This window comes from Natrix helvetica (assembly GCF_964273705.1).
Source record: "Natrix helvetica genome assembly, chromosome: 1".
Classification (NCBI taxonomy): domain Eukaryota; kingdom Metazoa; phylum Chordata; class Lepidosauria; order Squamata; family Natricidae; genus Natrix; species Natrix helvetica.
In genome coordinates, this window is record NC_138548.1 from 240,111,106 (window position 1) to 240,135,999 (window position 24,894).

The following is a 24,894-nucleotide window of genomic DNA, read 5'->3' on the forward strand; positions in this document are numbered from 1 at the left end:
GTGCGTATGCGCACTGGTCAGCTGGTCTTTGTGCATGTATGCATGCCAGAAACTGGAAGACCATGAATGTGGTGTGCATGCATGAGCCGGAACCCAGAAGAGCAGCCACCCAGCGCATGCATGCACACCGAGCGGCTGCTCTTCCAGTTTCCGGTGCTCCTGCATGCATGAAGACCAGCGGGCCGGTGCACCGGGACCCAGAAGAGCAACAGGTGATGCCTCGCGTTCCTGCAGAGATGGCTCTGCGTGCCACTTCCGACACGCATGCCATGGGTTTGCCATCATGGCTTTAGGATGAGAGAGTAACAAGCTAGATTTTTTTTCAGCTCTTAGGATTTGCCTCTTCACTGTCAAGGCCAGATGGAGCAGAAAACAGGCCACCAAATGCACCTCATCTGATGACTGCAAGCACCTGGTTTTTGTTCAGTTGTGCCACTAATCCTTTCATGCTTTCCTTTCCAACTCCAAAGGCTGTAAAGCTATATTTATAGCTTGGGAGGAAGACCCATAGAAGCAGATGTAAGGAATTCCAAACGACTAGACCATGGAAACATTATGGTGAAGAAATATCTTTAAAAGAAATGGCTCACTTAAGTACTTTTTGATCCAACAGGGCAGAAAAACAACTAGAAAATATAAGCCATACAAATTGCTAAACAACGAAAGGCCTTCCTGATGAAACAACTGATCTTATGGCTTTGGGAGTAAGCTTTATTTACTTCTGAGTAATCACACACAAGATCAGGCTATAAAGGTTGTCAGCCTAGCAATGAATCGCTTTAAGAATTAGCATCATAGGTTGAGTTTGGGCTATGCTAGAAGGATCTGTTTGTTTCTAAACGTGCTTGGCAAGATGTCTCTATCGGGTATAATGTTCCTTTGTGAGCTGTCATCATCCGTCCATTGTTATGCACACTCCATTCAGGGACTTGATACCAAAGAGCAGCTTTGACCAAGCTAAACCACCTATTAGTCATTTCATGGACTGAAAGGTCCCGAATATTATGCTTAGTAATACTGAAATACTGAAACACCATCTCCGGGAGATAGTGGAGAATAGACGGTGGCCTGATGTATGGTCCATGGGGCTGTGGGGAGTTAAGCATGAGTTAGCAACTGAACAACAACAAAGACTGAAATAGCTAAAGGTAACCCAGGTAGTCCTCGGGTTATGACATTAACTGGGACCAGGATTTTCTGGTCACTAAATGATGTGGATGCAAAGCACAATGTCAAGTGACTGCGTTGCTTAGCACCAGCAATCCCAGCAGTCCCATTGCTATTGTAACCACAAGGCAGGATTCCCAGGAGAACAGAGAGGCTGTGGGGTTTGGGGAAGTGCCGCTGGGGTTGGGTGAGACCAGTGGAAGTGTTAGGAGACCTAATGTAGGCGCATATGAATTGGAGGTCAGGGGAGGGCTTGGATAAGGGGTGAAATCCAGCTGGTTCTGACAGGTTCTGGAGAACCGGTAGCGGAAATTTTGAGTAGTTCGGAGAACCGGCAAATGCCACCTCTGGCTGGCCCCCGAGTGGGATAGGAATGGAGATTTTGCGGCGTCCTTCCCCTGCCACACCCACCAAGACACACCACACCCACCAAGACACGCCCACAGAACCGGTAGTAAAAAATTGAATTTCACCGCTGGCTTGGATGGCCTGGCAAAGGTCATATGTAACACCTTTCCTGCGCGAGCTGCACTGGCTACCTGTGGCCTTTCGGGTGCGTTTCAAGGTGTTGATCGTCATCTTCAAAGCGCTCCATGGCTCGGGACCTAGTTATTTGCGGGATCGCATTCTACCCCATACATCCCTGCGACCAATCCGCTCTCACAGAGAGGGCCTCCTCCGGGTACCATCCGCTAAACAGTGCAGGCGGGCGGTGCCTAGGAGTAGGGCCTTCTCTGTGATGGGCCCAACCCTCTGGAACGACCTCCCCCCCGATATTAGAACCACCTCTGATCTCTGCTCCTTCCGCAAGAAACTCAAGACCCACCTGTTTCGAGTAGCTGGTCTGGCCTAATTATAATTATAATCATAACTGTATTTAACATCTATTACAAACCTTCCTGGATGGCTTTTTAAATTTTATATTGGGGTTTTAAACGGGTTTTAAATTGTTTTTTAAGTATTTAAATTGGTTTTGGGATTTTATATACAGACAGTGTGTGTGTTGTTTTGCTCTATGTCTTATGTTATTTTCTGTTGTTTTGATTATGAATGGTCTGTACACCGCCCTGAGTCCCTACGGGGAGAGGGGGCGGTCTATAAATTAAATAAACTATAACTAAACTATAACTATAACAGAAAGACTGGGAAGGGATGGATGGCGCAGCAAAGATATAACCAAAGGAAAGCCAGGGTGAGTTGGAACTACCAGAGTGATTTTGGGTCTTCCCAACTGGCTTCCTCACTTTGTTTGTAGGAAGCTGGTCAGGAATGTTGCAAATGGAGAGCATGTAACCTGGGATGCTGCAACCTTTGTAAGTGTGAGCTGGCTGCCAGGAGCCCGAATAAAGATTACGTGACTGCAGGGGCACAGAGACAGCAGGAATTTTGAGGACCAGTTGCAACTACCACTTGTTCAGTACCATTGCAACTTTGAATGGTCGCTGAATCAATGGTTGCTAAGGGAGGACTGCCTGTAGAAGACAAGGATCGAATGAATTTGATAGATTTGTCCTTCACCAAAGATACAAAATTACTTATCTGCCATGGAGAAAGAAACACCACCATTTAATAAGTGTTGTTACCAAGTCAGTTTCTATCACACGTAATGTCATGTACTTGGAATAATCATATAGTACAAAATAATGCTAATGGATGATAAGTTCTTTCAATATGGCTTCTACTCATGGGGAAATATGTTGCCTACAAGCAATTGGTTCACATAGATTTAAAGGAAGGAAACAAAACTGTTCCACTGTGGCTAATGTTCATTTCTTCTAGGTATGTCGAGAAATCTGTCAAGGTTTATTTCCCAAGTGAAACAGAGTGATCCACCGAACCGGATGAAGATGAATGAACATATAACCCAAAGATTCTGTTGTGGTTCATTTTGAAATAGAGCTTAGATCTTAGTAGTATCCAGAGGGGGGGTGGGGAGTACACATGTCAGAGAACAACTGAATACTAAATTCTTGACTGGAGAATAAATATTCTCCCAAAGTAGTAAATATCGAGAACCGGTCCTTGATGCATAAATTTATTTCCAACTCTATTAAATTCTGCAGAAACAGAAATTTGGTATAATTCTATGACGCTAAAGGGCTCTCCTCCAACTGAGGATCCAAAACCTCACCGCAATAAATAATGTATTGAAGTTTACATTTCAAGCGCATGACAACCATTTCCTAAAAGAGCACTCCTATTTGGAATAGCAATTTCAAAGTTGTGTTTAAGGACGATAATCCTTTTGAAGTAACACGGCTTGCTGAAATTTTCATATGGCCTAGCAAAACAACCAGAGAACAGCTGCTAGATTTTTGATATGTTAGGCTTGCATAAAACAAAATGAAGTTTTGGATATTTATTCAACCTTGTCATCAGAGCAGCCGTTTTGTCTTTTTTTCATAAAGCAAGGGTGTTGTTTTTTTAATGCTTCAGGACAATGACAACATCTTACGTTCTGCAAACAATGGCAGTACACAAAAACAGCGTTTGAACTTCCTGGGGTCCCAAAATATCAAAACAAGAAAGTCACAGTAACTGAATCGTGGACGTTTAGCCGCCAGTTAAATAAACATGTCTACTAAAGCAAAGTCTAGGATTCTTCCTAAAGTAGTAACACATGACTTTTCTGCAAACAGATTGGGTTTCTCTCTTTCTCTCCCCCTCCCCCCCCAATAGTGGGGAAGAGTGTGGTTGGACAGGTATATGACATCTTTTGCCAACTGGATGGGGTGGGAGGGAACGGGGGTGAAAGTACTCAAAAGTCATTACAGTAAAGCCAGGCAAAGACGTTTAGGGTTTATGCTGCCTCCAGTATCAGCAGTCTTCCATTTAGATTGACAGTCTAAATCCACAGTTGCTTTCCACCCGTTTTAGGAAGGACTGAAAAAGTTCCATAAGCTCAGAGCATCTGTGTGGAGTCTTGTGCCAGAAAGGGAGTGGCATTGTTTTTAAAATAACTACTGTTAACTACACAACCACACTTCCATAGGAAAAAAGAAAGGGTGTTAGTGAAAGATCAGAACACACAGAGAATGGCATTGCTGTAGCAGGTTGGCAATGAAAGCCTGTCTTTACCTTCATTGTTAATAATTAGGAGCACACCCAGTTACTCACTCCCCTACCAGCCACTTACTGTGGCACCTGCTCTCTGAGCAAGACAATCTCCCTCTTGCTCTGACTGGCTCCAACCCTGCTGATGTTTACAAAGGAATTTAAATCTTGTCTTTTTCCTTTGGTGCCGTGACTGGGTGTCTCACCCAAAGAAAGGAACTATGGCTTATATTTATTTTAATTGGATTGCTATTTGTTTTTGCTTATTTTGGGTTTACTGCAATCCTCCTAGAGTGGCAAAGTGGGGCAGCCAAATACATTTCATAGGAAATAAAGATATTTAATCTTAGGCAACTGATGCACATCAAAAAGGTTTCGAGAATACAAACAAAAAGAAGGACAATTGCTCATCACGTGCTACTTGGAAATCGGTACAGTGCAAGTGATGTACTGTGTTTCTTGGCCTTATTTTCAAGGAGGTCTTGTTATTTTTGAGGTGCAGGAGGCAGCGAGAGTGGTCACCTCATGGCTGCTGCTGTGTTGCAATATTTTTGGGGAGAGTTTATTTTCGGGAAAGGGCTTATTTTAGCGCATGCGCTCAAAAGCTATATTGGGCTTATTATCTGGGGAGGTCTTATTTTCAGGGAAACATGGTAGTGGTTAAGGCATTAAGGCAGTAGACTGGGAATTCACTTTAGGCATGAAGGCAGCTAAGATGACCTTGAGCGGGTTTTTATGTCCCAGCTCTAGAAAGAAGGCAGCGGCAAACTACTTCTGAAAAATCTTGCCAAGAAAACTGTAGGGATTTATAAAGGCAGTCTCTAACAATCAAACATGATTGAATGGAAAGGGAAAAATCAGTATAGAATCAAGCCAAGATCAGAGAGCATGCAAATGTTTACTGTGTTTCCCTGAAAATATGGCCTTGGGCTTGTTATAGGGGAGGGCTTATTGTTTTGCCGGGCGGCTGCTCCCTTGCAAACTGGCTCCCAAAGAGCCGGGCACAGCCTCAGGGGCAAAGCAGCCATGAGGTGATCACGCTCACGAGCAACCACCCGGCAAACCACCTCCCCAGCCGGGCAGAGCGCCATTCACTGACCTACGGGGTATCCCTAAGGCGCCAAGCCACATTGCACTCTGCCCGCTCCCCAGCTTCCACGGCTTGGCACCTTAGGTATACCCCCTAGGTCAGTGCATGGAGCTCTGCCCGGCTGGAGAAGGGGGTTGTGCGAGCGCCTGTTTTGCTCCCAGCAGGCATGCCTCCTAGCCTCAACATGTCCGGGCCCAGCTCTCCCTGCAGCCGCAGCCGCCGTGCTCCGAGCTTAACGTCTTCTCCGGTTCCAAAGTCCAAAACTCGGCTGCTGAGTCTTCCAACAGCGGCCACTCTAGGAGTGCGCTCTATGGTTGTGGGCTGGCTGCTGGAAGACTCGGCAGCCAGGTTTTGGAGTTTGGAACCAGAGAAGATGTTATGCTCGGAGCGCGGTGGTGGCAGTATCCCTAATGTGCCAGCGGGAGCTGGGGAGTGGACAGAGCGCCACGTGGCTTGGCGCCTTAGGGATACCCCCTAGGTCAGTGACTGGTGCTCTGCCCGGCTGGAGAGGGGGTTTGCCAGGCGGTTGCTCGTGAGCGTGGTCACCTCGTGGCTGCTTTGCCCCTGAGGCTGTGCCCGGCTCTTCAGGAGCCAGTTCGCAAGGGAGCAGCCACCCAGCAACTCCCCCCTCCGGTCAGGCAAAACGCCACTCCCCAACCTAGCGGTATCCTGAAGGCACCAAGCGATGTGAGCGCCTTTCTCCCCCCCCAGCTCCTGCGGCTTGGCCCCTTCAGGATACCGCTATGTCGGTGAGCAGTGCTCTGCCTGGCCGGAGGGGGGTTGTCCAGAGGGTTTATTTTTGGGGGTGGGCTTATATTTTTGCCCACGCAAAAAATGTGGCAAGGCTTTAGTTTCAGGACAGGTCGTATTTTCAGGGAAACACGGTAGTGTTGAACTGTTTCAAGTGTGAAACTTAATAAAACATCCTGGATTGAGTGCAAAGCTGTTTTTTCAAGTGCAACATTGGCTGTTTCAAGTATCTTGGATATACTGAACTGAGCTGTTCCAAAAGCAAAGTTTTTTTATATCAAATATTTCCAGAATATTTCAGGACAGCTCACCTGGTGCTATTTGTGATTTAATTTAAACAAACAATCATTTGATTTTTATAAAATACCCAATTATAGGACTCTTTATCACAGAATGATTCCATTCTTTCGTGGAAGAAGATATTACAGGTAGTGCTTGACTTACCACCATTCGTTTAGTGACCATTCGAAGTTATAGCGGCACTGAAAAAAATGACTTTTGACTCTTTTTCATACTTATGACTATTGCAGCGCCTCCACTTGAGCAAAATTTGGATGCTTGGCAAATGGCATGTATATATGACAGTTGCAGTGGCCCAGGGTCAAATTATCACCTTTCGTGACCTTCTGATAGGCAAAATCAATGGGGAAGCCAGATTTACTTAACAACCCTGTTACTAACAACTGAAGTGATTTACTTAACAACTGTGGCAAAAAACATCATAATAATGGAACAAAAACTTACTTAACAACTATCTTGTTTAATAATGGAAAATTTTGGCTCAATTGTGGTCGTACGTTGAGGAGTAGCTGTACTGCATAGGACAGTGATGGTGAACCTTTGGCACGCGTGCCAGAGGTGGCACACAGAGCCATTTGTCAGGGCACGCGAGACGCTGCCCTGTCAGCTGACCAGCGCGCCTGCGCGCGCTGGCCAACTGAGTTCACCATTTTTAAAAGCCATTTTTCGCCCTCCCCAGGCTCCAGAGGCTTTATAGGAGCCTGGGGAGGGCGAAAAGAGCCTCCCCCGCTCCTCTGGAGGCTTCAGGGACCGTCCGGAGGCTCCCCTGAAGCCTTCTGAGCGCTTAAAACGACCCTCCAAGCAAACCGGAAATGACTTCCGGTTTGCTCGGAGGGTCGTTTTAAGCGCTCAGAAGGCTTCAGGGACCGTCCGGAGGCTTCCCTGAAGCCTTCGGAGCACTCAAAACGACCATCCGAGCAAACCGGAGTTTGCACGGAGGGTTGTTTTGAGCGCTCCGAAGGTGTCTGGGAAGCCACCGGACAGTCCCTGAAGCCTTCGGAGCGCTTAAAACGACCCACCGTTCCGGTTTGCACGGAGGGTCGTTTTAAGCATTCCGAAGGCTTCAGGGAAGCCTCCGGACGGTCCCTGAAGCCTCCGGGGGGGGAGGTTCTTTTCGCCCTCCTCAGGCTCCTATAAAGCCTCTGGAGCCTGGGGAGGGCGAAAAAAGCATGTAAAAATGGGGGGAAGCGCCTTTTGTGCACGCATGCGCACTGGGGGTCGCACATTACTTTATGGGTGCGGCACACAGGCACACGACCCCCCTGCGCTCTCCCCACTTGTGGCACGTGAGCCAAAAAAGGTTCGCCATCGCTGGCATAGGACAATGGACCTTTTAAAAAAATATATACATATCTCTAGTGTAAAAAAATGTTTGTTGGGAGAAAAAATGTTGACTTAGCATAACCTTTGATATTGTCAGTCAGTTGTCCACATTTGATCCCCTCTTTGTGCTAGTACTACAACTCCCAGATTCCCAGAAACTATAATGTTCCAATATTAAACACCCACATATCAGCAATCTATTCTTATGGGTTGTTAGGAAAGCTGGAATTTATGGTTCTAATAGTTCTGGACAGGTTGGGGAAGAGTGCCCTAAATTACAATTACAATTGATACATACAGAAAAAATTGCTCAGTTATACTTACCCATATTATCATTTGACAGAGGAACATTTCACATCAAATATGAGTGGGAAAAGATCTAATAGATGTATATCTTTTCCCCTCTCAATTGAGGTGAGATTCTATGGCAATAAGTTTTAAACTTATTCCGTCCTTATCAGAGATACTGTATGTGAGTTCTGATTAAGCAGCTCAGGAAATGGCATTGTTCTATATAACAAGTCCTGGAAACAGTCCTATTTTAGAATCCCAGCACTGAAATAAACTTTTAAGTTATATCCCAGTAAACCCTTGGGTAAATATAGAAAAGCAACTTCCTATATGGGCCATATGTGACGTGTTATCTATTTCATAAATATGTTTTCATTTACCCTGTGCTTCTTCACTAATTCTTCTGGTTACTTGGGGGAAGCAGCCGGCAAGTCTACTCTTCCACTGAAATACAATAACAGGGACTATATCCAACGTTATTTGAGGGCACCCTGCTCATATAAGGTTATTTTCTTTCTCCTTCCTCTGCCTTGACTCTGCTCCAAGAGATCCCTCTCATTCCTCTAGAACACATGTGTGGCACCTATGGATTTGAAATGGGAACATTTTTTCTACTAAAGTCTACAATTTACATGCATTTTATTTATCAGATTTATATGGCTACCCATCTCAGAACGCCATACAGCAAAAAAAAAAAAGTATCACATATCCCGAAACCATTATAAATCATAAATACGTTCTATCCAACAATGTAAGAACCGTAACCTCAGAGAAAGGACTAGTTTCCCAATTAAAAAAAAAAAGCAGCACGTAAAATGTGCAAAACCTTAAGGGAAATTTTAGGGTGCTTTGGGTAACTGCAAATATTTAAATCTTTTAAAACACATAAAGAATTGGTGTTGAAACATTAGTATCTGAATAGTACAAGTGTTAAGCTGTTCCTTAAAGTAGCTGTGAAATTTCATAGCTGAGAATTACTTTCCCTGCTGGATGTCACTTGTCACCAAATGTTAACGCAGGTGGCCAACTCACCCAAACACAAATGTTTCTCACTGGAAAATTGTTATAGTTGATAAGTTCTTCAACTGTGGTGCACATTAGAATTTTGTGATGAAAATGTTTTTCCACTTGTTCAACTTTGTGCATCAGGCTCCAGGATTCACTTATATGGATATTCCTTCAGAAAACAATTAGGATGCCTGCTCCAATATCGGCCTTCTAAAGTTTGGAGCCTGTCTTACATCACAGGGAGAGTTCTGCATTTAAAAGTAAACTCCAACATGAGTGGGTTTACTTTTACTATCTTCTTGGCAGCATTCTTCCCTATCCCTGTCGTATGGATCAAGGCTAAGGAATCAATGAAGTGGTTTGAGTTGAAAAGTCAGATCCAGCCTCCTGCTGCCTGAGCAGGATGGACAATGTCAAGAACCCAGCTTAGGGTGGAAACTCCCATTACTTGCAATCATTCACTCTTTAATTGCACAAAAAGATAGGAGACATTCTTCTGATTTTTCATGCAAGGACAATTCTTTAAAATAAAGTGAGAGTGCAAGAAGTACTACCGTGTTTCCCCGAAAATAAGACAAGGTCTTATTTTCTTTTGACTGCCCGAAATAAGCACTTGGCTTTATTTTCAGGGAGGTCTAATTATTTTTGGGTGCAGGAGGCAACAAGCATGGTCACCTCATGGCTGCTGCTGTGTTGCAATATTTTCAGGGAGGGCTTATTTTGAGGAGAGGGTTTATTTTAGCGCATGCGCTCAAAAGTCTGATTGGGCTTACTATCCAGGGAAGTCTTATTTTTGGGGAAAACAGGGTATATATCTCACATTTTCTTTCCAAAGTATAGAAGAATATTAGAGACTGGACTCTAAGAGCTGGACAAAGGACTTCTAAGAGCTGCTCTACAAAATGTATTAATGCAAACCAAGTACAGGTAATGCATAACTTACAACCATTCACTCAGTGACAATTTGAAGTTACAATGACTTTGAAAAAGGTCACTTACGACCATTTTTTTCACAACTGTTGTAGCATCCCGATGGTCACACGATCAAAATTTGGACACTTGGCAACTGACATGTGTTTATGAAGGATGCAGTGTCCAGGAGTCATGGGATTTCCTTTTGCAACTTTCTGAGAAGCAAAGTCAGTGGGGAAGTCAGATTCACTTAACAACCATGTTACTCACTTAACAACTGCAGTGATGCATTTAACAACTGTGGCAAGAAAGGCAATAAAATGGGGCAAAAATCACTTCACAATGGTCTTGCTTACCAACAGAAATATTGGGCTCATTTGTAGTTGTAAGTTGGGGATTACTTGTACTTCTTTTCAAATCATTAAAGCAGACATTTCTTCTGCAAGATTCAGGTGGCTCTTTTGAACATTATCTGCATATGCACACACAAACAATATTTCATCAGGGCTGGAACTGCCAATGAAATAAAGTGGCTGTGCTTTTATATTCTTCAGAAGAGTGTAAGGATAGGCTTTAATACAGCAGTATAATCCCAAGAAATTTAAACAGAGGTCACACAATAAGGCCCTTGGGGAAATTTTTCCTTCAGAAACATGTTTCTGAAATTTCTGCTCTAATACAGCTAAGAACACTTGATTGATCACGTCAAACACTACCTGAACAGGGAATATGAAATATCTGTTCTCCTAAAAAATGTGGGAGTTCAAATTTTAGCCTATTTCTTTTTTTCCCACCCAGTTCTTAAAAACTACTGGAATACCTATTGCAAATAAATTAAGCAAGTAAGTATAAAAGCACAAGGTAAAGAGAACATTTTATTTAATCAAAAGTAATCGTGCCAAAGAAAAAGCACTGTGAAAGTTCACTGTTGTCACTCTGCTTAAGCCAAAATGACTAGTGCTTGGATATTCAGAAGTTTATCTATTATTTTGCCCTTCATTCTGCAATAAAATAGCTCAAGGCAACCTGAGAGGCAACTGCAAATAAAACTCTGCTACTTCTCTTGAGCAGCTCTTTTCAGGGCACGCTGCCAATTAGGATTGAGAAACTTTATATTTTTCACACAATAAAATATCTGATGTTTCTTGGCATACTCTTTATTTATATGGATCACCTGGCAATTATTTCTTATACCTGCATTTAGAAACTTAAGATACTGTAACTCCAAAGGGTTGCTTATCTGGCATCTTAACAGACATGTTCCAGGTGCAGTAATAATCATGCACAATGGCTTAGATAACTTCATAATTGCTGAATTCCTAAGACTAGGGTGATATACAGCAGTGTGCCACATCCCGGGGGTTTCATCTTTTGCCTCTGGACTTAAGAGAAATGAAGGAAAACTTCTGCGATGATGCACATCCTAAATACAGGTTATGGAACATCTTGATCATCTACCTTCTACATTTGGTGAAATTTCAAATCGTAAACTCCCAAATTCCAAAGTTTATTTATTTTCTCTTTGTTTTGAAAAAAAGAACAGGTACCATTTTAGTAAATGGCGACCAAACCCTTTCCCCTATGTATTTATGAGTCTGCAAATTAACCGAAGCAATAAGAATTGCTTGCAGTTGGATGGCATTTACATTTAATAAATGAAATTATCTAATGGCAATAACAATTTCATTTCAGGATGCAAATTTTTATTCTTTTAGGCATAATCTTCAAACAAAAGAATAAATAAATTCAGATTATCACATTTGCTCAATAAAACCAATCAAAAGAATGATAGGGTTAAGACTGTGTTAGATACTTGCTTCAACTACAGAGGTTTCCACCAAGGTCCTCTGTTCCGGCGAGAACAGAGGTTTAATCCCATTGGTCGAAGGGTCTGACAGCTCCCTCTAAAAGGGCTGCTGTCAGACTCAACCTTCGCTGGATTGTTCTCACTTGTTGTAGTTCAATAAAGAGCTGTTGTTGCCTTTAGCCTTGTTTGCCTTTCCATTACCCGATCTAACAGCTTGCACTGTGAATATGGTTGTTTGTAGACCCTTCCAGAGTCACTTAGATGGGATGGGCAGTATAGAAAATTTAAATATATCCAGCACAACTCCCACCCTCTGATATTAATGAGTATTGTAGCTTGGCCTGTTAGTGCTAGAGAGGCCTATGGTTGTAGGCTTCAGATTGAAGCTCTCTGGGCTCAAGGCATTCGTTTGAATAAAGCTGTGTGAGAGAATCTGGCTGCCATTCGGTTTTCCAAATCTCCTCTACTTGAAGCTTTTCATTTATTCTCCTGAGCTTCAAATTCCTCCTTAGAAATTCTACCACAGCTTCTCTTAACCCCAAGAAGGCTTATGCTGCAGGCAATCCACACAGGAGCAATGATTGAATCCCCCCTCAACCCATACTCTGTAATAATATACAGTTCAACCCGTGAATCCCATTCTACAATTGAATGTGTAGCTATTGCAGACAGAATATCGGACGTTGTTGCCACAACGTTAACAAGGCAAGAAAACCTGGATCAACTTTTGAATCATTGCTTAGAAGCTCACCAAAATAGTAAAGGTTAAAGTCAGAAAGCCTGAATAAAAATACATCAGTAGTTTTCAGCAAACCTTGGCATATATAAGAACTGGAAAGAATGAGTTCCATTCTAAACAATACATTATATAGGCACACCAGTTTTTGGTTTTAAAATTAACTGGACTCTTAGATGTCAATGACATCAGTTATCAATTCTGGACTATTAGTAGATGAAATTCTTCAAAAAAATAGAATGTCAGGATTTACAGTATATATTCACCTTTTAGTCAATATGTCATAAAGAATAAAGGGAAGCTATTCAAGTTAAAAGATCTGCAATCCAAATTGTTAACTTAGAAAGAAATCCTACTGACCAGAGTCAAATCTACTCCCAAGGATATGTGCAAAGGGTTGAATTTTTATATTCTTATGGCCATACTTGCTTTTCTCATACCAAGGTGTTCAAAGTAGAGGTGGTATTCAGTCAGTTCAGGCCGGTTCGCCCGAATCGGTAGTAGAAATTGTGGGTGGGGCCGCCCAAGCACTATGTCGTCCTATTTAGCCACATTTTCAAGCCGTGCGCATGTGTGCAAGCCATGTGTGCAATCAAATGCACTCACATTCGCAAACTGGTAGGGAAAGTAAGAGACTACCACCCCTGGTTCAAAGCCAGCGCCAATGACTTTCACCCAAATTAGTTCCATCTGCCATGGTCCAACCCATAATGGTAACATCAACCTGCCAATCAAATACAATCCCAATTAGATGATGCCCTGCCCCAGCTTATCACTCAGAGACCTACCTGCAACTCCTTATCCGAATACTTCTGAGGATTTTTGCTTCCTTGGCTCTTCTTCCGAAGCTTCTTTAATTCACCCTGGCATTTCTCTACTCCGTCCCCTTTATTCCTTTGCTCGGTCTGGTACTTCTTTAGTGCAGCCTGAAACATGGAAGATGTGTGGGAGTGCTGAATAGCTGAAATAATAATAGGCTGAAGACATGGGCAGAGATTTCCCCTGCGGGTAATGAGCATAGTTTATATGCTTCCTGCAGGCAGGAAGGTCTCAACCTAACACCTGCTGTAGAGGACATGTTTTGAATGAGGGCACATTGATTAGAAACAAAAGCTGTCTTCCTTTGGGAGATGCCAAAAAAGCATTTCCCATGAGTCCCGGGACTCCAATTCCAATACACAGTGCAACACTTTCCCCTCCCTCAGTACTATGTGAATCTCCTTTAAAAAAAAACTAAATGAGAATCCCTATGGATTTAATTTAAATCACGAGCATCCTTACAATTATGCAATAATTAAAGCATAGTTTGTCTGAATAAAATGATCTTGAATAAATGTTTTTTTTTCCTTACAGCACTTATTCCAATGCTTATTCAAACAATCTTGAATAAACACTTCTTAATCTACACTTTGCAAAAACAGATTAAGCCACCTGGCCAGTTCTTGCAAAGTCATCCCTACTCTAGGCAAACTTTATAGTTTTGCTCACTGTCAGGTAGTTGAACTTTCGTAGCTTCATAATGCCATGTTAATAACTACCTAGCTACTAATCCAATTTATATTCAATAAAAGTTGCTTGCTACTTACACTTAGATACCGTGAATCTAGCTCTACTTTCTGCTCAAGCTGTGTTAGTAGTTCATTGTGGAAGGACTTCAGCTGAGAAGTGAACAGAACAAATGTAAATATTAATATTAATCATTGGAGGAAAACTATAAATAAATACAAATAATCTACATTAAGGTACCAGACAAATCAACAAGTGGATGATAATAGAAATAATGGCAGATAAATATAGTAAAATGAAATGAAATGAAATAAAGCAATGAAGCAAAAATGGATAATTGGAATAACAAGCAATGAACAGTTGTAAGTAGCATGGTTGAATTCTGCTTTAGAGGACAATTTTTGAAGATATTCTCTAGCTGAAAGCTACTTGATTCACTTCTGCCTTGAAAATAAAGAAGCATAAGACATAAAAATAAAAGTTTCTCATTTCTAGTTAGCAGCTGGAGAGAAGACAGAGAAGGCATGCATGTCAGTGGTGGGTTTCAATTTTTTTTAGAACCTGTAGGTGTGGCCTGCTTTGTGGGAGTGGCTTGCCAGCCATGTGACTGGGTGGGAGTGGCTTGGCAGCCATGTGATTGGGTGGGCATGGCCAACTTGTAAAATGTGGTGAAACTCACTTAATAACGCTCTTGCTTAGCAACCAAAATGTTGGCTCAGAAACTCTGGCATTTGAAGCACGCAAGTCTTAAGGCTGTCAAGTTACAAGACCCTTGCACCCCTAACCCTTTAGAAAAAAACCCCCAGAGGTGTTCAAACTTGACAGCTTTAAGACTTGTAGACTCAGAATTCCTCCTCTCGCTCTTCATCTTGATGAGGTGCGGACGGGCGGGGGGGGGGAGGGAGTGGAACCGGTTCTAAACGGCGCTGTAAATTTGTGGAACCTCTTCTATAGAAGAGGTTACAACTGGCAGGAACCCACCCCTGATGTAGGTGATTTGTTAACCGACTTCCCCACTAGGCTGAGATTCAACATATTTCTATGTAAAATAATCTTTCTTATTCTTTTGAGTAAAGCTTAATTGGCCACTCTACTTATAGGTCAAGGCATAATTAAGGACATACCTCTCCTAATTCATCAGGAAATTACTTGAAACTGGTCAGATTTCTCGGACATTTCAAAAGCCAGCACATGACTTGCAATTTTGTTTGGCCCACAATTTATTTAATTGAGGTCCCTATTCTTACTTAAAGGACTTGGCAGCTATTCTACAGTAGATTTGTTTCAATTTTAAATCCACGTGTATCAAAGGCTCTGCAGGCTGCCCCTTGGCCAGGCTCTGCAAAAAGACAAGTTAACAAGAACACACGTGCTTACCATCTCTTCTAACTGATTTTGAATCTGTCTATGGACTTCAGCCATCTGGAACAGGACATCCCCTGGAAAAAGTAAGACAAAAGAAGAGAGGCTAAATTTTAAAAAAAAATCTAAGAGACTGTTCTGTATCAACCTTCTCTTCCCCTCCATCCCAACTGCAGCCTTAGTTAACGGTTTCCCTTTGCTGAAACAAGGATTCATTTAAGACTAATTTAGATTAGAAGTGAATATACAACAGTGGCATCCAGCCAGGAGAATGAAGACAGGAAAAGCAGAAATTTATCCTTGATGCCTGGCTGGTGTGTTATAATAAACAATCTAAAACATAGTTTGATGTGCAATTGAAGAGGGCTCTGATTTGCTCAATAAACTAAGATTTACGTCTTGTTTTAGTTTACATGTGATTGCAACCAGTGCATGTTTTGCTCAGGCTAGCAGATGCCATTCCTTTCCAAACACTGCAATAGCTAAGGATCTTGTGCCTTGTGTTTATTGCTGAATTCCCAAGAGAGGCAATAAAGGCAACACAGTTTTTTGGAGGTTATTTATTCCCTTGGAACCTCTCTTTCAGATCTTCAAGCAAATGAATTCTCCTAGAGGAGACACAGAGTCAACATTGGCCTCTCTCCCAGAGGGAAAAAAAAAGATCTAGAAAGTTAAACCTTTAAAGTTTTGCATCCCATTTAGCAGGAGCTATTTGACACCAGTTGCCTTTTAAAGAATAGTGGCTCCTTTCAAATATTAGGCATGGCTGCTATGGAAATATCTCCAATCTCTGATAATAACTACTGCTAGCTAATTATATTCCAGTTAAGGAGAAAAAAAATGTTTGAAACAGTAACAGTAGCATAATACCTTTATAAATGTGGATTCAATTTATATACCGGTAAATATTGGAATGCTGCAATATATAGGGCAGCCTGAAAAACTAATAAATATCAAAATGTGCATCTTGGAATTTTGTTATTCTGTTTACAATTGAACAATATGCTTAAAATTGTGCACTGTGAAAACTATGTACCAAAATGTTAATTTGAGGAAAGGTATATATAAAAGTACTTGCAAAACTGTGCAGATAGATCAGATGTGTACATTAGACATGTTCATGAAAATACATACAAATATTTCTGCAGATACTTTGAAATTTTGGATGGATGAATGGCGAGATTGCCAAATAGAATTTGCAGTCAGTGAAATGAAAAAAAAATCCAATAAAAATACATTTGAATTACATGTTAGTCTTGACAAGAATCTAGTAAAAAGAAATCTCACAAAGTAATGAGTTCTGCAAAATTCTTCCATTTGTATTTTCAACAAAATAATATAAGAATGTGTAAAGCGCACACTAAGCATGGATATGGTGAAAATCCTGCAGAGATTTATACAGGTATAGTTCAGTGGTGGGTTTCCATTTTTTTTACTACAGGTTCACTCGTGCGCTTACACGATGCTTCTGCGCATGTGCAAAAGCGTCCGGGCGGGTGGGTGGAGCCTCCCACCGCCACCACTACTGGTTCGCCTCATCCAGGCTGAACTGGCAGAAACCCACCTCTGGCATATTTGGAAGGGGGAATTTTGGATATTGAACCCAGTCGCCTCGGAACCCAAATGTAAGCATCCCAAACAGATGGCTATCTGGTCTGACCCTGAACATATCCATTCTGCCACCTCTCTTCCTAGGCTCTATGAAACTTGGATCATTCTGTTTTCCCTTTCCTCAATTTGTTTGTTTATCTGATTCCTTATCAAAGCTTAAAACCAAATACAAGATGTAAGATAGGTCTGATAAACACAGAATATAGTAATTACTTCCCATGAACTGGAAACTATATGTCTGTTCTTAACACCCTGGAGGTTAGAGGAGTGATGGCTAACCTTTTGCTGTCGCGTGCCAAAAGCGTGCGTGTGCACCCATAATACAATGCACGCGTGCCCTGCTTCCCATGCATGACTGCCTCATGTGCACCCAGCCCCCCCCAGGGGCGTACGTCTCCTGCATGTGCCCCAACCTGCGCACATGCACGGCAGAGACCTAAAAACCAGCTGACAGTGGGAGGTGCGTGCGCATGTGGAGTGGAGCTGAACTGGCGCGTCGGCTCGCATGCCCAGAGAGAGGGCTCTGTGTGCCACCTGTGGCACGTGTGCCATAGGTTCGCCATCACGGGATTAGAGTTTTAGGGCAGGATTAAAATGTTTTTTACTAGAAATTTCAAGAAATGTTATGAGATATTTTATGCCACCGCTGGAATAAAGAGCTTGTATGTCCTGACTTAAAGCTTGTTTCAATTAGTGTGAATTTAGTCACATAGTTAACACAAGAAATTTAGCTTCATCACACTGTAGATCAGAATCAACAATGATATGACTTTGAATCAACTAATGTATGCTGAAAACCATATTTCTTATTGGCTACATACGGTAGTGTTTATCATCTTTTAAAATAGAATAATTTAAACTTTTCAGGCATAAGTTGCTTTAAAAAATTATTATAGATATCCATTTTTCAGTAATGGACTACTGATACGAGTTAAAATATTGTCTGTCAAAGCGGGAAGATAGATGATTTTCAAACAGTATAGTCAATGTTTTTGGAACTGTTTGATTTCATAAAATAATTGGAGAGGCACTTTTTTCCCTTTAAGAAAAATTATGCCAAACTAGATTTATCCATCTATTTACCAATACATTGTTCTATTTCCATTTGAAGACTCTTGCTCTGTTGTTTTAGCATGTTGCCCTGATCTATGGAGATTTAAAATAATTTCCATTTCTCAAAACATTAACTATGTTATATTATCTGACAACTTCATAAATTGTGCCTCCACCTCTTAAACCTTTAATAAAAATGTTGAAACTACAAGGCCCAGGACTAAACCCTGTTATACAAATCAATACCTCACTCCAATTTGATGTGGTATTATAGATACATACAGTATTACTTTTGAGCCAGCTATGCCTCCATTTAGTAATGACATTCAGTGCATATTAGCTAGCTGCTTATCAGAAACCCCTTTGTTAAATGTTTTCATTGAAATCAAGATATATTATATGTACTGCATTCTCACAATCTACTAAGAAAGTGACTCAATTTTAAAAAAATAACACAGCCTGACAACATTTGTTCTTGACCAATTCATGGTGATTTCTAGTTCAGGCAGTCCTCAACTTACAACTATTCCTTTAATGACAGTTTGAAGTTACAGGTAATGGCAACTGAAAAAAGTGACTTATGATTTTTTTCACACTTACCACTATTGCAGTATCCCCATGGTCACAATAATCAAAATTTGGACACTTGGCAAATGGTTCATATTTATGACGGTTGCAGGGTCCTGGGGTCATGCGATCCCCTTTTGCAACCTTGTGACAAGCAAAATCAACGGGGAGGCCAGATTTACTTTACAATCATGTTACTAATTTAACAACTGCAGAGGTTCACTTAATAATGGTGGAAAGAAAGGCCCCCAAATGGGGCAAAACTCACTTAACTGTCTCATTTAGGAACAAAATTTTGGGCTCAATTGTAGTTGTAAGTGAAGGACTACCTACAATCACCACAATCTTTTCAAGCTCCTGATAGAATGATTGTTTTACGATCTGCTTTAGAAACCTACCAGATAGTATTATTATCTGACTAATCTACAGTTTCCCCAATCTTGCTTTTTCTGCGTGTTAAAGAAAGGGACATTTGTTCTTTGCAATTGTCTTCATCTGTTCTCCAGGATTTCTCAGAAATACAAGGTACAGCCAGATCATCACCAAGTATTTTTAGTGTCCTAGACCAACAGAAATATAAACACATTCAGAGGGAAGAGATATTCCCTGCTGGTATATTCAGTACTCCCAAGCCTTGAATGTAGCTCTTAGGCTAGAAGCAGAGCTGATTAGAGTAGATACAAGAACTTAGCTGGTTATATTTATTTATTGGTTTAAATTCACCTATCACCTCCCTGATTGCTCTATTCTGTTTTAAGTGATACCTTTCAATCAACTGTGGATGAAGTTCCTTACTTTCACGTGGCCTCTCTCTCCCACTTTATATAAACATGGCTGGCCTCATGTTAAAAAAAAATACCTAATAGCTAAATGAGTACTTGAATTTGAATTGCAGTTGCATTTGAACTGATTTCCCAGCTTTTGAACAATTAATCAGAAAGGTATGGCTCTCTGTCTTTACTCACTGACTCATCTGAACTACTGGTGGGCTTTATAGGAGTTGCTGGAATGAGTTCAGTATTGTCATAGGGCAGATATTTATTTATTTATTTTGTTTGGTTTGGTTAATCAAGCGTGTATGAGAAAACAAGTATAAGCATGAATATAACATATAAACATATAAGCATAAGCAGGTATAAGTATATACGTAAGAAATGAGTACAAATAAAAGGGAACAGTAGGAGAGAGATAGTAGGCACACTGGTGCGCTTATGATATTGTAATCTTCTTGTGGCTTATCATCTCTATCCAAGAGGCATACAAAAGGTAGAATCAATTACATAAATTCTTTTACATTGTACGTAGGTTTTATATCATATTGTGCCAAAACTATGTCGCTCTCCTCTTAACAGCAATCCCTAGTCAATCCGATATTTCCTATGTTGATTTCCTGCTTGCTGACATTACAAAAATGTGTTATTTGGTAATAGGATTCCTGCAGGGGATGTATAGCAGAAAATAAGATAGATTGCTTTGTATGCTTTTCCATTGTTTATTTACTAGGCCTTTTTTTCTATTCCCTTTCTTTTTCCTTGTTGATGGCTTGTAAAACTTAAATTGAATTGGCTGTCAATCACAGCTTCTATCAATTATAGTTTCAACTCTTCTCCTTCATCCTGCTCAGCGTAATTATCTAACAGAACCAAAGGTGTTTTTAGGAAAGATTGAGCCAAAACAAGATTTAAAGTGTTCTGCCTTTTTATTACTTTGTCTTAGCATTTTGCCATTTTTATTCACTTCCTTTTATTTTGAACAAATTTGAAGGAGAGCTTTATGCAGTTCAGTTAGTTTTAGTTTCCCACCGCCAGCTCTACATTTCTAGGTTACATATAGCTAATCTTCCCCAGTGACTTGTCACAATTTCTATTTCCTGTGTGTGTGTATATGTTTCAGATTTACTGAGCCTCTTTTGCTGCTACACTGACTCTTCTGTTGTTTTCCTTTTTTCTCCCTTGTTAGAATATTTCAATTGCATTTTTTAGTTTTTCCTCTTTTAGGAACTCATATCCATCTTGATCTCCTTTTTCTTTACTTCTCCTGCCATGAGATGTTGTCTTTACTCCCTAATATATTGAAATCTTTTTTTCTTGAGGTCCCAAGAAGTGGTTCAATTATATTCAGTTTCCTTTAAAATCAAAAATTCCAGCTCTGCATGATCAGTTTCCTGCTACAACTAATATCTTACTAATTAAACATTCAGATAAGTTGTCCCTTCTGGCTAGTGTCAAGTTTTTAAAAAAAGGAATTCTTTTATGCTTTCTTTTATCCTCTGTAGACGAAACTTGTCCACATGACAAATCTTGAACTTACCTGAAGATACCATATTCGGAAAACTGCTAACAGAAATCAGGAACTTAAAAGTTCCCCTTCAATACAGGTAGTTCTTACTTACTGACTGCCTTGTTCAGTGACTGTGTGAAGTTATGATGGTACTGAAAAAGTTTTAACAACTCAAACTTGCAGCCATCAGAGCATCCCCACAGGGACATGATTGTGATATAGCCACATTACGACTAGTGAGTATTTATAATAGTTACAGCATCCTGCAGTCACATGATCCCCATTTGCAACCTTAATACCCAGTGTCTGACAAAGTCAATGGGGAAGCCAGCAGGAAGTGACATGTTGTTGGTCATATAATGTTGCACTTAATAACCCATCATGATTTGTTTAATAACCATACTGGAACTGACCATAAAAATGGCATACACATGTGACATTTCACTTAACAGCCATATTGCTTAGTTATGGAGTTACCAATTCCAACTGTGGTTGGTAAGTGAAGACTATCTTTACTACTTTCTGCTTCTTTGAAAGATCTACAATTTGTTTTTGGAAAGCCTCATCAACATTTTTCCTTGGTTGCTTAGATGATGATATGCATCAACTACAGTATTGCTTTTATTTATGCTAGACTTATTTAACCTATGCTCTTTTCAGTTTTACTAACTTTGGGTCTTTTTATTTTATAGTGCAACTTCTCTTCCATTTTGATTTTTTTCTCTTCTTTCTGAATACATTCTTCAGCCATGAGAATCATTCCATTAGGTCACTCCTGCATTTATTAAATTATATAAGATGAATTGGAAGAGTTATTAGGCAAACTTAATTAGGTGAGACTAACAGCAAGGAATCTGTGCCACTTCAGATGTTACTTAACCATAATTCCTAGCAACTCCACCCAGCATGGTTAAGAAACTGCAAAGAAAGATTGACTTACTGCTTAACAACATTTGAAGGGCCACTAATTCCCTACCCTGAACGCGTAATGCAGAAAAAGATGCAGGTTGCAGTTACAGATGAGCTAGGGAACGAGAGCTAATGTTCTGGGCATGTAGAACATGTCAAATTTTTCAACTTTCAATTTTCAAACATTAGGAAAGTTGTGATATGCCTTGAGGATTGTAAAAATATTTTGGTTACTTTAATATACCGGTAATTTAGATGTGCTTGGTAAGTAACTACATAAATATCATAACTTTGTTTGTTCATATTACACAAGCCAACTGTAATTCAGTTTGTTCTCCCTCTCCACCATTAAGCAGAACACACCGTTTCTTCATAAAGTTAAGAATGAAAAAGAGGGGGGAAAAACCCTGACATTTTTGGAATTGGTAAAATTGGAATGTTAACTGTAGCTGCTAAAAGGTTCCCATGTGACTCACTTAAACATGCACCCAAATAAATGCTGGTTTTAAAATCCTTCATTGCCCCACAAAGTTTTAGTATAACCCAAGGTCTTTTTTCCTACTCTAGACAGCTGCCTAATCTTTTTCATTATAAACTGTGCAGATGATTTTTTTAAAATTATGCCATAGAACACCCAGTTTGAAGAAGAAAACCTGTATTTTTATTAGAAATAGCCGTTGACTTATGACCGTAATTAAACCCAGAATTTATGTTGCTAAGCAACACAGTTAAGTGACTTTTGCCCCATTTTATGACCTTTCTTGCCACAGTTAAGTGAATCACTGTAGTTGTTAAGTTAATAACCTGGTTGTTAAGTGAATTTGGCTTCCCCGTTGACTTTGCTTGTCAGAAGATCACAAAAGGTGATCACATGACCCCAGGACACTGCAACTATGAATAAATATGAACCAGTTGCCCAGCATCTGAATTTTAATCATGTGACCATGGGGATGCTGCAATAGTCCTAAGTGTGAAAAATAATCATAAGTCACTTTTTTCATTGCTACTGTAACTTCAAATTGTCATTAAACAAATGGTTGTAAGTTGAGGACTACCTGTACTGAGTAAACGGGTAAAAGGTCTTTGGGTGGGGGGAATGCCAGAGGTTTATTTCTTATAACACTAACAACAATTTCTGATTACTACACTCACAGGGACTCTACAGTTCTGCTACCTACATGAAGCACCTAATTAGATTCCCATTTTGGAAATGTGCATATCATACTTTTATAAGTATTCTGTAACTATGAGTTTTTTTGTTATTGTTTTTGATGCAATTTATATTGTTAAATTATTCCTTGACACCCACATACCCCCACCCTTGGGTATTCTGAGGCCTTTCCAGTTGTGGCTGTATTCTTGTTAGAACTGAGAAAGATAATCTGGGTATAAATCAAGGCCAACATTTGGATCACAAGGCCAAATGATCACTATTAGATTAATGCCTCATTCAATCCAGTCTAGTTGTAGAAAAGTGGAAGGGATTTATTTTGAATGTTGGTTTCTTACATTTTGCCTATAAAAAGGAGAGAGAATCCGAACTAGAACATATTGTTTCTCTGTGTCATATATGGTATATGTGGCTATATGCATACTTTTTTATTTATTGATTGATTTTGTCATGTTTATGTAGTGTATATTGGAGGTGATGACCCTTTGAGAGCTGTACGCTACAAAATTTCATTTTAATGTAGGCAGATCAATGCACATTTAAAGTGTACATTCTAATCAAATTTAAGGAGAATTACTCTATTTTTCTCAGGGAATGGCTTCAGCAGATGGACAGGAACTTCCCCCTCCTTTTCCTCCAGACTTTTCCTCCCGTTTGTTTATACCACGAGATTCTAAGCATTTCCTACCTCTAGACTAGCACCATGACAAAGCCTGCGAGCCAACAGGTCTCCAGTTTCAAATCTAATCTCCATCACAGATTTACCAGATTGTCTATTGTCAAGCTTTTACTTCCTTTCAACTCTTCCTTGCAAGATGAAGTATGAAATCATCATCACTTTGATCACTAAAAAAAAAGTTTGTTAACCAATATTTAAAGTACAGCTAGCAACAATAGCCTCACAACAGATGAGCACAGCTATCCCATGAGCCAAAGAGACATTTTCCCACTTGTTTATCCGATTTATTTATTTAGAGGCTTACAAATAAAAATAAATTAAAAAGGAGATACAATATGACATATGAGATATGATAACAAGCGACTGATATAAAAAAAACAAACTAAGCAAGGAGGCTCAACTACTCCCTTTTTCCAAAGCCTTGGAAAACAACCAAGTTTTCAGCAGTTTGAGGAAAGTCAAATGGGTGGGAGCAGTAGGAAACTCTGTTGGGCCACAAACAGGGCCTTTGACTCAATGATATCAAAAGCCACTGTGCAATCAAGGAACCCCAGGATGGATGCTCCACCATCCAGGCTCCACCACAGATAATCCACAAGTGGAACCAATGCTGTTTATGTACTGGGTGCCAGGCTAAAACCTGACTAAAACATATCAAGATAATCCTCCCCAGGTCCTTTGGAGTTGCAGAATGTAAGGAAGATGACCCTGGCAGAAATATGCAAGAAGCGTTATCTAGGCAAAAGGGGTTGAAACACATTTGAACTTCTAAGAAACAATACAAAATTTGGAAATGGCGCAGGCAGACAGCTCCCTAATTCACAGAAGGATAGGAATCTGGGGAAAGTACAGCTATTACAGCCAATCTCCATAAGAGTAGATTTAGCCTTCCTGTGGAGGTGATTGCCTGCTCTGGTCTGCATAGCAGGGCTGACAGGAGCTGAAACCCGACTACCTTACCACCATCCTCAAAAATGGAGGGATTGAAGACTGGATGGAAATTATCCAAGATGGTTGGGTCCAGTGATGACCTCCTTAAGGAAGTGGTACACCATGGTCTCCTTGAAGGCTGAGGGAACTAATCCATCATGTAGAAAAGCAGACAACACAGCATGGGCCCAACCATGCCCATTAACCATCCAGAGTTGCTTCGATAGTGAGATGAGAGGCATATAAATGTAATGCATAAAATAATAAAATGAAATGAAATAATGTCATTAACAGGTTTGGCTCTAACCAAAAAGTGGCCAAGTTCACAACTGGAGAATCATGTCCACTTCCTTAGGAGTCACAGAGTCAAACTCCCTTCACTTTATTC

General features: G+C 40.5%; 1 protein-coding gene across 3 annotated transcripts in view; it reads right to left on the bottom strand.

Moving 5' to 3' along the window:
• The window catches only part of BAIAP2 (BAR/IMD domain containing adaptor protein 2), an 84,526-nt gene extending 69,147 nt beyond the window's left edge, over window positions 1–15,379 (bottom strand). For all 3 annotated transcript variants that reach the window (XM_081935627.1, XM_081935629.1, XM_081935628.1), the window contains exons 1-3: window positions 15,322–15,379; window positions 14,025–14,096; window positions 13,227–13,364 (exon numbers count right to left, since the gene is read on the bottom strand). In XM_081935627.1, the coding sequence (XP_081791753.1) occupies window positions 13,227–13,364; window positions 14,025–14,096; window positions 15,322–15,366 (255 nt within the window). In that variant the 5' untranslated portion in view covers window positions 15,367–15,379. The remainder of the gene's footprint in view (window positions 1–13,226; window positions 13,365–14,024; window positions 14,097–15,321) is intronic.
• Window positions 15,380–24,894: the final 9,515 nt, after the last annotated feature.